Source organism: Gossypium hirsutum, chromosome A07 (genome assembly GCF_007990345.1).
Source record: "Gossypium hirsutum isolate 1008001.06 chromosome A07, Gossypium_hirsutum_v2.1, whole genome shotgun sequence".
Taxonomy (NCBI): domain Eukaryota; kingdom Viridiplantae; phylum Streptophyta; class Magnoliopsida; order Malvales; family Malvaceae; genus Gossypium; species Gossypium hirsutum.
Genome location: NC_053430.1, coordinates 56,425,847 through 56,440,197, shown reverse-complemented (window position 1 = coordinate 56,440,197; position 14,351 = coordinate 56,425,847). Strand labels below are relative to the sequence as shown.

The 14,351-nt window shown below is 36.5% G+C and overlaps 1 protein-coding gene across 3 annotated transcripts; it reads right to left on the bottom strand.

Annotated features, from left to right (window-relative positions):
• Positions 1 to 1,758: 1,758 nt before the first annotated feature.
• On the bottom strand, positions 1,759 to 4,586 carry LOC107941006 (uncharacterized). Of its 3 annotated transcripts, none has more exons than XM_041116970.1 (6): positions 4,440 to 4,586; positions 3,847 to 4,352; positions 3,177 to 3,474; positions 2,956 to 3,063; positions 2,266 to 2,855; positions 1,759 to 2,102 (listed from the first exon to the last, which is right to left on the bottom strand). In XM_041116970.1, exons 2-6 carry the CDS (start codon positions 4,303 to 4,305, stop codon positions 2,022 to 2,024), a joined length of 1,536 nt encoding a protein of 511 aa, XP_040972904.1. In that variant the 5' UTR covers positions 4,306 to 4,352; positions 4,440 to 4,586; the 3' UTR covers positions 1,759 to 2,021. The 3 variants fall into 3 exon arrangements, with proteins under 3 accessions (XP_040972904.1, XP_040972905.1, XP_016729989.2); XM_041116971.1 differs by having other exon boundaries at positions 4,446 to 4,586; XM_016874500.2 differs by having other exon boundaries at positions 3,847 to 4,586.
• Positions 4,587 to 14,351: the final 9,765 nt, after the last annotated feature.

Here is a 14,351-nt window from a genome sequence, read left to right as displayed (position 1 = left end):
AGAACCAGGTGTACAACCAAAAGTGCAACCAGAGGTGCCTCCGGAGGTGTATCCAAAGGTGCAGGTCTGTAGACTACCTCCTAGTTGTTGCCTATTGATGGACTTCATCATCGCCTGAATATGTACCTAGCATGGCCCCCTAGGCAAATCTTTTTTCGGGATCGACAGCGTCATCGTCTTCCTTCGTGGTCGATTGTTATGCCCTCCTTGTCTGCCATCGTGTATCCACCACTCCCACGATCGATGGTTGCGATGATGAGCCACCACGGTAAAATAGTGATGCGCACGGTGTTTAGGTCACTATATGCGTGTAACCATAAAGTGCCCCAAATCTCGGGTACATCAAAATCGACTCGGGCATCGACATTGCCTCAACTAATGCGTGGGCGTCTGCATATGTATCGTCGTCGGTGGCAGTGCATACGTCAACATCTGTCTCGATATAGGGTTTGACATTGACATCGGCATGGGGTTAGTATGCAGGGGATGTCAGTGCCCCAAAATATGAACCTGCAGAATAGAAGAACCGACCACTTGTGGCAGTGGTCCGTAGTGCGATGGTGCTTGTGAAAAAGACATGGGGTTAGTGAATTAAACAAAAATAAGTTAAGCGAACTGACCCGGGTATTGCGTAGCCACAGGAGGCAACTTTTCTGCTAGAGCTGATGACGAACCCGTCGTGTGACCGCATCCCCTCCTATGCTGCTATGGTGGTCGACGTTACCTCTTTGGTCAAATTTGCCTACTCCTCACCGTTAGTGGTAGCAAATACAGCTTCTCGATGGCTCTAAACCATGTCAAGTAATCATCAGCTATCGCTGTGTCTGCCGAGAAAAATGGTGCACAGGCAAGTATGGATTCTATCCTACGATCCCAAGCTTGGATGTGCTCCTTGTGCGTCTATGCCTACTCCTCGTCGTTCTTCCCCCATATGTCCACCTTATGTTGTTCGTTCATGTCTCGCGATGGTGGTGGAATTCGTTGTCTATCAACGACACCTTCACGTCCCACATCTCCTGGTTGTCTAACACTTCAAGTAAGATGCTAGATATGATCTCGAGGTCGAACAGTCCAACTCGTCAAACAGTCCCACGTTACTCGGCCCATGGTTCCACCTGTACAGACAATATATTAAGCAAAACATATAATAAATAAAAACATTTATTGCACAAACTACGTATTTATTGATAAATAATGTTTACCTCATCACCAATGGGAATGTGTATGGGTCAGTCACTCTAGGACATAGAAATAGTATTCACCACCGGGCCCACAACTGCAGTAGCAAGCAACCATCAGTCAACATCTTATCCAGTTTCGTTGCCTCACAAAACTTCCGATATAATGTCGACAACACGGCAAATCCCCAACTTAGTTTTGCGCATTCACTGAAATCCATTAGATGTAAAAGCCACCTTACATGCACCAAGTTTCTAGATTTATCGAGCATTAAAATACCCCCTATTAACGTCATGATGAATGCTCGGGCGTATTATTCAAAAAGGATAATTACAATGCTTCATCAGTCTCTATTTATAGGCATATAAAGTATAAAAAAAGTAGAGACCTAGTTCTAATAACTAATAAAATTTAAAGTACACCAAAACTTTATCTTGATTATAATAGACATGCACTTAATAAGATATTAATAACAATATTATTATATAGTTCAATCAATTTTTAACTGTTTGAACTGATCGAATCGAAAAGATCTAACCGATCGACCACCGATTCAAATCTAAAAACATTGAATTCGGATGATATTTAATTAGGTTCGCATTCAGATAGTAATACTCAAATAATTTACAAATTCAAAGAATTTGAATGACGATATTAATATCATAAAATGGACATAAAAGAATCCCTTCATCATACCCAAAAAATGATTTGATGATATAAACATTAACTGATATAAAATTTGATTAGAAAGTCATGGATAACAAAATACAATGGCAGGATAAGAATACATTAATAAAAACATGTACATCCGGTGTCCTCTATTCTAAAGAGGCTCTCACACCTCACTTTGATTCACTTAGAAGTGCTGTCTTCTGTCTCTTCCTCCCTTCTACTCTACATATTTCACTTGTACTGGAGCATGTCTACATACACACATATCAACTTATTCAGTTTCAAATTGAACAAAACAACAGATGCTTCTTATAACATTAAGCTTCATCACTCCAACCACTCTGTTTTAAAAAATTGAACATAAACTTTTCGAATCTGAATAACATAGAAATAAAACTTAGGGTGAATTCTTACCTCATCTAATGCTGTCCCCACCATGCGTTGCTCTACTTTTTCCTGTGAAAGTTTCAAAGCATTTGTGAGTTGTTGACATGCAGCAAGCATACTTCTCTTTGATTGCCCCAAATCCTTGGTAATATTTACAAGGAACGATTCAAGTTCCCCAATTTGATGGAGCATTTCCTCGAAATGAGAAGCCACTTGACGGACCAATTGAAGATAATCGCTACCGACTTCTTCGATATTCTTTTGGATGGTTGGCTCCTGCTGATTGCAGTTCAACTCCGTTCCTGTAACTCTTGAAATATACTGAATAGATTTCGTCACGTGCTCAGCAAAAGCCAAACCATCTTTTGTTGCCTCCATTGACAGCAAAAGACTGCAGTCTTTCTGCAGATTCTTTCCTACTCCTTTCATCATTATATTTGCTACATCTTGCATAGCAGTGAACGATCTTTTCCAGATTGAAGTCCCCGAAGGAACAGCCAACAGTTGAGTATCATTCCTTAGTGCATTTTGTGATTCTTCATCAACTTCACCATTTGAAGAAGTGCAAGGCATTATACTTGAACTTCCACGAATAGAGATATCCGCACATTCAGAAACTAATATTGGATCAAACAAAGAAAACACATAACCGTTGAAAAAAGCAAAAAGCTAGAGATTTGGAGGAAACAAAGAATTCAAGTTTATAACCATGCTTACAGCAAAAGAAATGCCCAAGAGGAAGATCTGCTAAGATCCGAGGAGGAGGAAAAGCAAGCCTTCCAACCCAACCATGAACACGAAGGCCCATAATTTGACGAGTTTTACCTGTCATCAAAACTGAACTTTTACCGAAAATAACGATGAAGAACAAAAAGCTGTAATGTATAACATTACAAAAGGACTAGAAGAAAGAAAAAGATATTGGCAATAATCCCTACATCCATTTCGTAAATTCCCAGCAGCAAATATCTGATTCTGGAACTCTATTTGACGGGAATGGACATCAGACCAAGACATTAGACGGGAAACACGGTTCCCTTTCCCTACAACAAAATCGCTTGTCTCGGCTTCATGAACAAGGATGTTTGTGTTAGAGAAACAGGGTATGGAACATTCATCCTCGTGACTCATCGTATCTGGTGGCTCACCGTGCTGTGGACTCGATATTGGTCGTCGAGACCTTGGCCATGAATTTGGAGGACTGTCGAACAGCAAGAAACCACAAGATCCATGACCCTATCAAATAATCACTATCAGACTCCACTGACCAACACTTCCAGCAATAATCATTTGGAAATGCAAAACGATAAGTAAATAAATTTTTTATATTCCCAATGTGCTGAAGAAAAAAAGAACAAAAAATGTTATGGGATTGTATATTTGTACATCTTTGCTCATTAAATGTATGATCTGACATGGAGTAATGCTAAGTTTTTCTTCTAAGTCAGTCTATAAATTTTGGAGGGTCATATATATTAACTGAATTGACATTAGAAAGCTTCGAAACAGAAATATGGTTCTTCACAGAAGGGTGAAATTTTCGACAAAATCAAACCCACTCAGTCTCCAAAATAGAGAGAAAAAAGAAGAAAAAATTGATGAACATACCGTTCTGATACGGCAAGTATAGTATTTAACATAGTTGCCATGAGTGTCATTGTGGAAGTTGATAGTGCAGGCTCCGGCGCCGCACTTGCACAAAGGTGCCTTGACATCCTCGCACCACTTGTAAAAATTCTTGCCCGGTCCATTTCCGCAGTTGCAGTTGTGAGCATAATATCTTCTGCCATAATGGGTCTCACTGCCGGAAACACGAAGGGTGCAAGCGACGCCGCAAGGGCAACGCAGAACAGGGAAGTGATGGACGTCCGGCAGAGAAGAGGCGTTTCTCGTTGGGTTAGCAAAAGGGCAATCTTGTGCCCAGTGACCCTTCATTCCGCACCTAAAGCATTTGTCTTTGAGCTTTCTATCAGACAGGATTGGGCTGGGAAGTGATTGTGGAGGCGTGGATACTGTTACAACAGAGCTTGGGCTTTGACCTTCTTCTTCGCCATTTCTCCCAGACATTTTCAGTTTTGGATCTTCTTCAAAAAAACTCACGACTCTCTCAATACCTGAAAAATTGAAAGTTTCAAAAGGCTTTGGCTTTGTTTTTTAAAACACAAAAACACAGGCGGAAAGCTGATTTGAGAAGAGAGTACTCTGACACTGTCTTTAGCTTCTTCATGAAGCTGTCTTCTTGCCTTAGTTTTTTCCTTTTTTTTCTTTATGAAATATTCTTGCTAGATTGAATTTAGCTTCTTCATGAAGCTGTCTTCTTGCCTTAGTTTTTTCCTTTTTTTTCTTTTTGAAATATTCTTGCTAGATTGAATTTCTTTAAAATACACCTTTTTTTTTAATTACTTGATTAGGCTTAAGTATGTAAATAAACCCAGCTTGAACAAGCTTGTGTTCATATTTAATTTGTATTCTTTAAGAATTTAAAATTTTTTGTTTATGTTTATTTATTTAAAATTATGTGTGTCTATTCGTTTGTTTAATATATAAGAATATGTTCATTTAACTTATTCGAACATATTTACCAACAACGTTAATAAATAATAAATAAACAAACAAACGATAAAAAAATAAATACACATATATTATTTAGATATAAAATAGTCAAATATAAATATTAATAACTATTTAGAAAATTTTATTAATATATACTAATGGAATTTTTATAAGAAAATATTAATAATAAATAAATGAGTCATAAATGAGCTTATAAACGAGCTTGTTCGTGAACATAAATGAATTGAATATACCTTTGTTCGTGTTCGTTCGTTTATTAAACGAATATAATAATTTTGTTCATACTTGTTTATTTAGTTTAATAAACTAACATAAACGAGCATTATACGAACGGTTCACGAACAATTCATTGAAAGTTCTGTTCATTTACACCCTTAATTAGGTTGTTTTTTTTTTTAAAATGACGGGATTAGGTTGAAATAACGAAAACGTTTTCAACTAGAAGCGTTTTCAGCTGATTTGCAAGAAAAAGCTTCTTGAAAGCATTTTCAGCGTATTGATAGAAAAATGTTTCCAGATTTCTGCCACATCAGCTGAAAACGCTTCCAACTGGAAGCATTTTCCTTGTGTTCCATTTTGTTAGGGTTAGGTTTATGTCTTTTTTTTAAAGTAGGGTTAGGGGGTAAAGTTTTGTGGTATTATGGTTTTTAGGATTTAAGGTTTTGTAAGGTTTTGAGTTTTTTTTTTAAGTTTATTATATATTCTTTATCTTTTTATAATTTTTTTGATATGTAAAGTTAATAATTATTTAATTCAATATTTACAAGTATCGTATTTACACCAATCATATATTTAAATTATTTAAATTGTAAAATTCAATTCGATTCATAATTGAAACTCAAACTACTCAATGTCATTAAATCTTAGTTTGTAATTTGTTTTCGATTTTTTTTGAATGCAACTGAGGTTTGATCAGTTTTTTTATGGGAGGTTGAGATTGATCATTTTTTTCAGTGCATTATTTTTTAACTTTCAGTGCATTTTTCTTCAGAAATATATCACAGGAATCCCCAGATATTTGATGGGTGAGTGGAAGAAAGTGGGGAGTTGAAAGTGCTAGAGGGAAAAGGCTCCACATAGGGCTTGTTTTCAGTGCACTGTCAGAAAAAAAACACTAAAAACGCTATGTGGAGCATTTTCCCTCTAGCACTTTCGACTCCCCACTAGCCCGGGAAATTCTTTTGAATCAATTGCCATTCACCCCGGTTTTATAAAATCATGGTTTTTAGTATTGAGTGGCATAAGGCATTTACGAGCAAAAAAAATTATAAGAAGATCAAAAGAAGAAAAGTTCGCACATAAGGCATAATTGGGAGCTAGCACGCAATTTGCATCAAGTAAGGCTCAATTTTTGTTGTTCGTATTTAATTACAACACTATTTTTCTACACATAAGGCATAGGATGACAATCAAAAAATCCTATCGATTACCTTTGCAATAACGCCGTGAGAGTTAGCAGACGATTGGGATTTCCTCCTGTCTAGGTTGAGGAGGCATGTTTGCCCCCAACCCGATATATGCGTCATCTCCAACATAAGACCTAGAATACTAGCCGTAATTGAACGACAAGGAAGCCTCTAGAACCGCACACATCATAGGTATTGTCTAAGACATTTTGTAGTGAACTACCATGGATAACACGATTTTGCAGCTCAACGGGCACAAATGATTAGCATGGGTATTTATTCGCCACTATTTCAATTGTTTGATATTTAACCGGATCATGCGAGTTTTGGAAATGGATTAACTATTCACTTTTCTGGACAAGGTATAAGCTCGCCAAACACCATTTTCATGAAATGTTTGAAAACTTACGAGTAATTAATAGTGCCAGGGTAGGGTACCTTTCTAACATACTTTTCGACCGGTGGACACAATTGTATGACGGGGGTCTACGATATGGGCACATGATGAAAAACCTGGCAAAATGCATCAATTCTGTATTGAAGGGAATATGTCATTTGCCAATAACCTTGGTTGCCAAAGAAACATATTTCCGTTTGTCTAAACTTTTTCCAAAGCAAGTGGAAAAATATGTTGGATAAATGAAGGGCAACCATGTTTGGAATGAGGATGTACTGAAAGAAATTAAGAAGGCTACAACACGAGTGAACTGTATACATCCAATGTGTCACTCATGCGAAGACCTATTGTTTTGGGTTACAGAGTTCGACAAACTAGACAAAGGTATTACCGAGAGAGCGTATCTTGTACACCTGAGAGAACGAATCTACGACTGTGGGAGATTTGATGAACTTCATTTTCTATGTGCTTATGCAATTGTAGCATGTAGCAATCAATGTTTGGATTAACAAGCTTTGTGGACGAAATGTATAAAACAGAACACGTGTTTAATGTGTGGAGAAACATATTCCCACGGGTCCTAGATGAACATATGTGATTGCCGGTATCAAACACTCCATTCAAATTGTTACTTCATTGATCATTGCGTTGCAAACCAAAAGGTCCACCAACACCGACTTGAGTACATGACAACATGGATATTTGAGAGAAGACAAACCAGTTGAGGTTGTAACAGCCCGATTTAGACCCTAATCAAAACGGTGGTTTTGAGACCACAAATCCGAGTCAGAAAAATATTTAAAAATTATTTTTTGTGTTTATTTTGTGTGAATTTATATCTGTGAAATTTTCGTGATTTAATTTTGACATTTAGGTGTCCGATTAAATAAAAGAACTTAATCGCGTAAATTGAAAAGTGGGTAGTTTATTTTGTAAAAGGGCTTATTTGTTAATGGCTTTCTAAGTGGGAGTATTTATGATGAAATTAGCCCATTATATATAATTTTGGATGGTATTGGGCATAATATAAGTGATTTTATAATTTATTAACTAAGGTTAAAAAAGGTAAAATAATAATAAATTAATATATGTTATTATATCATAAAATAATAAGCCATATTCATGTTATTTTCTTCATCTTTGCACCGAATCTAAAGCAAAGAAAAATAAAGAAAACAAAGTAGGGTTCGGCCTTGTTCAAGCTAGATTAAGGTAAGTGTTCAGCTCTGTTTTTGATAATTTTTACGTTTTTTAGATCGTTGCTTTGAGTACTACAAAACCCATGCTTGAATTTTTTATTTTGATGAATATTTTGAGTTGTGTCATTATTGATAGCTTGTGATATTTGTTGTTTAATGATGTAAAATGAAAGATATGTTTTAGATTAACATATTTTGTATTGGAGTTTTTGATGATTTTGAGTAATTAGGACTAAATTGTAAAAAATAATAAATTTGCGGGACTAAAATGTGAAATAAATTGAATATATGGACTTTTTTGTGAGTGGGTAAAATTCATCCCAACATAAGTATAGGGAAATTTGGTGTATTTTTTGTTTTGTGCAATAGGGACTAAATTGTAAAAATTGTAAATGTCAGGGGTAAAATGGTAATTTGCCCATTTATGTGTTTTTGGACTAAATTGAATGAAAATATGTTTGAATGAACTTAATTTGAATATGTTTGAATGAACTTAATTTGAATATGTTTAGATCAAGAACCAAAGAAATCGGATTTGGACTCGGGAAAAACGAAAGTTGTCGACTAGCAGCCCCGTCCTATTCTACGACGTCCGAGGTAAGTTTATAAGCAAATAGATGTATTTAATTGTAGTTAAATATTAAATATACATGCTGTTATGAAATTTTTAAGTTTATATTTGATATAGCCAAATATGGAAAGGCTTGGTTACTTCTTTTCTAAATTCTATTTGACTGACTTACGACGTTTGAAAGCCCCGTATGAACCTTAGGAATAGCTAGGATACATATGTCATGACATAGGATTCTGATATATGTGGGCGAGTAAGTCCATGGCATCGATTTGTGTTTTCGATATGTGTTTACGAGTAAGACCCTGTCTGGGACAGTGGGATCGATATGTGGCTACATGTAAGACCACGTCTGGGACGTTGGCATTGTACAATATATGTGATAATCCGAGTGTCCTATCCGATTCTGAATGGTTCATCGGGTAAAAGGTAAATTGAGTTCGAATATATGAAACGAGCTATATGCCATGTGTGAATTAACTTGTTACCTACTTAAGTTAAGGTAAGTAAACACCTTAGCTATTTGATACAAATCTAGTGATATGCAAATAAAGAAAATATGTGTATGTAATACGAGTATTTTGCTTTGTAAATGAGTACTAAGTATGTTATGAATGGTTCTTATATATGCGTATATACAATGAGATATATTCTTTAAATGATTAGTATATGTATGTAAAATATTATTTCGATACATGAGTTTTTGCACTTGAGTGAAAATGTACTAAGTTTAAATATGTCTTCTTGGCTTTGGAAGTGATTAATAATATGTTAGTAACTGTATGAGTATTCGGTCAAATTGGAGCTATGGATGTAAAATGTCATGTTATAATTTTGAGTTTATTTAAACGGTATTCATATTTGTATGCTTGACTATATTATGATAATCCAGCCCAAAAGTTAAATGATATTTGGTTATTTAATTTAGATGAGAATTCGGCCAAGGTAAAAAAAATGATGCATGGAAATATATTATTTTATCCCTTTTGTAAGTTTAAGATAAGCATTAGTAATGATAACATTATTTGGTTTAGCTTAAAATTGGTTGAGTATATTACTGAGACGTTTATTTGCTTGTGACTTACTAAGCTATAAAAAGTTTACTCTGTGAGTATAGTGTTTTTATTTTATAGATTTGAGATTCAAGTTGCAAGCTCGAGGATCGTCAGTAAAGTCTATCACACTATCTACAGCTTCGGTAATTAAATAATTGAACTCGAATTATGGCATGTATAGACTGGAATGTGTTTTGAAAGGTAGAACTTTGGTTTGTATAATCTAAGTCATGCGAAAATGGCTAATCTTTTATATTGAATTCGGTTATGTGTGGGTTGCGGCTTGAGTTTGTTTTGGCTGTAATATTAAGTGCTATAAAGGAATGATGTTTATGATAGATCTTTTATGTTTCGAAAATGGTTAGAGATTTGGAAAAATAAATGGCCGAATCTACTGAGATATACTTAGGGCAAGATATATTTGAATGTAGTGGTGATATTTGGATAATGAATTATTTATCATTTTGCATTACAGGTTGTTGGCTAAGTTCGAACATAATAATAGCTTGATAAAATATGAATTTTACATGGCGTGTAGTATTCAAGTTTGATTATATATTTATTTATGGTCAATGTCTTTTTTTTATGCATAAATTGAATTATGAGTTGGTCAGGAAACTGTGCAATAATGTATATTAAATTCGTTGGTAAGATAAAAATATGAAAGTTGATGGTGACTAAATTATGATTTGGCAAATGTTTATATCTAATGTTAATGCATTGGATGAATGACTTAGTAGTTAACTCATTTGGAGGTATATGTGTAATAGATAGATTATATGTAAGATTAATTGCATTTTTAGGCAAAGTTTAGATGACCGAGTGGGTGATAAATAGATTTGTGGTAACTGAAATTTTGGCATGTGAAATGTGTATATTTTAAATCTTTACTCGTGTGTTAAATGTTTAACCATAAATAATGATTGAGAATGATTTTAGTTCGTGAGTCATTTATTATTGACGGTCGATTAGAATTCTTGTTTAAATGATTAAAATGTATATTACATTTATTTGTTTACTGAAACATATTTGATTAATTGTGAGAATATGGTTACCGTACATATTTTGTAATATATTTTAAAATGCTTGATGTTTGTTAGATATTTAAATTTTAATTCGTATTTGTATATTATGAAATGATAAAATTTCGATTAATATTTAATTGGACATTCGTATATACATTTAAATATGAAATGTGTGAATATTCAGAGTTGTGATTTTGCCCGGTAATGTCTCGTAACCCATTTTTGGCGACGAATACGGGTTAGGGGTGTTACATTTTATTGGTATCAGAGCTACAGTTTAGTCGGTTCTATGACTAACGTAGCGCGTGTGAGTTTAGCTATACATGCCATAATTATCTACTGTGATAGTGTGATGACATTTGACATTTGAAATGTGTTTTCATATAGTAAATGGATCCCGACAGAGCTGTAAATGATGATGTTGAGAGTGTAGCGCCTGCTCCCACGGAAGGGACAGCGCAGGTTGATTCTCGACCGATTTCGAGTAATCAAGAAAGTGAGGCTAAACAAATCTTCTATCAAATGATGAATGATTGGTTCACTCAATATATCCGGACTAACCCAGCTGCACAACAAACTCCACCCCCGACTAATCCATCTTTCGTGCCTACTGTACCACAAGTAAGTGATCCGTTGCGATTGAGTAGACCACCTATTGATAAAATCAAAAAAACATGGAGCTAAAGAGTTTAAAGCCACTGATGATGATGACGCTGAGCGGGCTGAGTTCTGGCTTGATAATACCATCCGTGTGTTTGATGAGTTGTCCTGTACTCCTGATGAATGTTTAAAATGTGCTATATCCCTACTTCAAGACACAGCATACCACTAGTGGAATACCCTAGTATCAGTAGTTCCGAGAGAGCAGGTGACTTGGGAATTCTTTCAGGCCGAGTTTCGTAAGAAATATATTAGGCAGAGATTTATCGACCAGAAGCGTAAAGAATTTCTAGAGCTGAAATAGGGTCGGATGACTGTGATAGAATACGAGCAGAAATTTGTGAGACTCAGTCGGTATGCCCGGGAGTGTGTTTCTACTGATGCCATAATGTGTAAAAGATTTGAAGATGGACTGAATGAAGATATTAAGCTATTAGTTGGCATACTCGAGATAAAAGAGTTTGTGGTACTTGTTGAGAGAGCCTGCAAAGCTGAAGAGCTCGGAAAAGAGAAAAGAAAAGCTAGCTTTGAAGCTAGAGATGCACGCAAAAGAACATCCAGTAAGTCATTCCATTCGGCATTAAAGAAGTTTCGAGATGATTTTAGCCGTTCTAAAGCCAATTCAGGTTACTCCAGACGGGATCAAAATAAACCACCAGTGAGCTCGAGAGCTACCTCAGTAGCGAGTGTGGGTAATGTCAGATCAAAACAAACCGAGTGCAAGCACTGTGGTAAACGACATCCCGGAAGTTGCAGGTTGCATGATTGGGCCTGTTTTAAATGTGGATCGGCAGATCATTATATTCGAGATTGCCCAATGTTAGCTGTGGAAAATCCAGTGCAGAATACGAGATCGGGTAACACTGCAGCTCGAGGTAGACCACCTATAAATGTTGGTAATACGAGTGGCAGACAGAGAGGGACTAAAGATACGCTAATCAGATCTGAGGCTCGTGCACCTACCAGAGGCTATGCCATACGTGCACAGAGGAGGCTTTATCCCCGGATGTTATTACTGGTACATTTACTCTTTATGATACTAATGTAATTGCGTTGATTGATCCTGGTTCTACTCATTCTTATGTATGTGAGACATTAGTATTCAGCAAGACTCTGCTTGTTGAGTCTACTGAGTTTTTGATTAGAGTGTCAAACCCCTTGGGTCGATGTGTTATGGTTGATAAGGTGTGTAAGAATTGTCCCTTGATGGTTCGAGATCTGTGCTTTTCGGCTGATTTGATGTTGCTTCCATTTGACGAGTTTGACATAATTCTGGGTATGGATTGGCTGACTTTACATGATGCTGTTGTGAACTGCACCATTGATCTACGGAGTCAGAATAATGAAGTTATTTGGATTGAATCTAGTGATTTGTATGGTTTACCAGTAGTGATTTCTTCGATGGTAGCTCAGAAATATGTGAGAAAAGGGTGTGAAACTTATTTTTCCTACGTGCTCGACAGCAAAGCGGCTAAAAGAAACATTGAATTAGTATCTATTGTATGTGAGTATCTGGATGTATTTCCAGAAGAATTATCGGGTTTGCCACCTATTCGGGAAGTAGAGTTTGGTATTGAGTTAATGCCTGGGACGACTCTGATATCCATAGCCCCGTACAGAATGGCCCCTATAGAATTAAAAGAATTGAAAGCTCAGTTGCAGGAATTGACAGATAGAGGTTTCGTGCAACTGAGTTTCTCTCCGTGGAGTGCACCTGTGTTGTTTGTGAAAAAGAAAGATGGAACTATGAGAATGTGCATTGATTACAGACAACTTGATAAGGTGACTATAAAGAATAAGTATCCGTTTCCATAGATTGATGATCTGTTTGACCAATTGAAAGGGGCCACAGTATTTTCGAAGATAGATTTGAGATCAGGCTACTATCAGTTGCGACTTAAAGATTCAGATGTGCCAAAGACTGTTTGCAGAACAAGGTACGGACACTATGAGTTCTTAGTTATGCCTTTCGGACTCACTAATGCACCTGTTGTTTTCATGGATTTGATGAATCTGATCTTCAGACCGTATCTGGACCAGTTTGTGGTTGTGTTTATAAATGACATTTTGGTCTACTCTCATTGTAAAGCTGAACATGCAGAACATTTGAGACTTGTATTGCAAACATTGAGAGATAAGCAGTTGTATGCGAAATTCAGTGAATGTGAGTTCTGATTAAGTGAAGTTAGTTTTCCGGGTCATGTTGTAACACCCCAAACCCGGCCCAGACGTTACGGTCGAATTTAGTATGTCACATGGAGATGTTTCAAAAAACATGTGTTTATCTAAATTCTTTGTTTAGAGTTTAGCAAAAATCTGTTCTTGTTTTAAGTTAGAGTGAATGGAAGCTGTGCACCAGGTAGGAAGCCAGAAAAGAGGAGGTGAGTCTTATAGGACCGCTTAAGTACCAAGCTCTTCCCGGATCCAATCCTAGACATGCCCACATCCATTGCCACACTTTAAGCAGGTTACGTGTCTACGAACATTAAAACAAGTTTAAGTCTGCTTAAAATATTTATTTTTTTTGGAAAAACATTTACTTTGCGGAAACTTTGCGCGTCATCGTGATCTTTTAAAAACAAGTAGTTTTTATAAAACGAACCCTAGTGCTAACCAGTTTAATAATCCCCAAAATAAAATTAGTTAAAAAGAGCGGCCTTATTACATCTTTAACCATAATAAAAATATACTAAAATAATGCTAAACTTATTTAAAACCGGCAATCAATCTTCATGGCCACTCTGAATCCCGCCCAGCTCCAAGTCCACCAACTAGGGCTCACCTGCAAGGATGGAAGAGAAAGGGGTGAGTTTGGAAACTCAGTACATACAGAAACCCATCCAAAGCCCAAATCAGCTCGAGCCCATTGGGCCTAAGCCCTATTCAGATAACAGTACACAGTGGACCGAAGCCCTTTTCAGAATACAGTAGCAAGGCCTTAGCCCCTTTTTACATAACAGTGTGGCCCATAGGCCCAGTTCAGTAACATAGGTTACAATAGTAGTAATGCATGCAAACCCATCTGGGGAGACTACTCAACCCACCAATCGCTACACTGCCCCCGTACCAGCCCTACACTCCATGTGGGGAATATCTCAACCCACCCAGCCCTACACTCCACAGTTGCAGCAACGCTGCTCAAATATCAGTAAGTTGAGGCAAAGCTTCCAGTACGTGGATGAACCACTTTAAATACTTCCTCCATCAATACCCCAATCCCATGCAA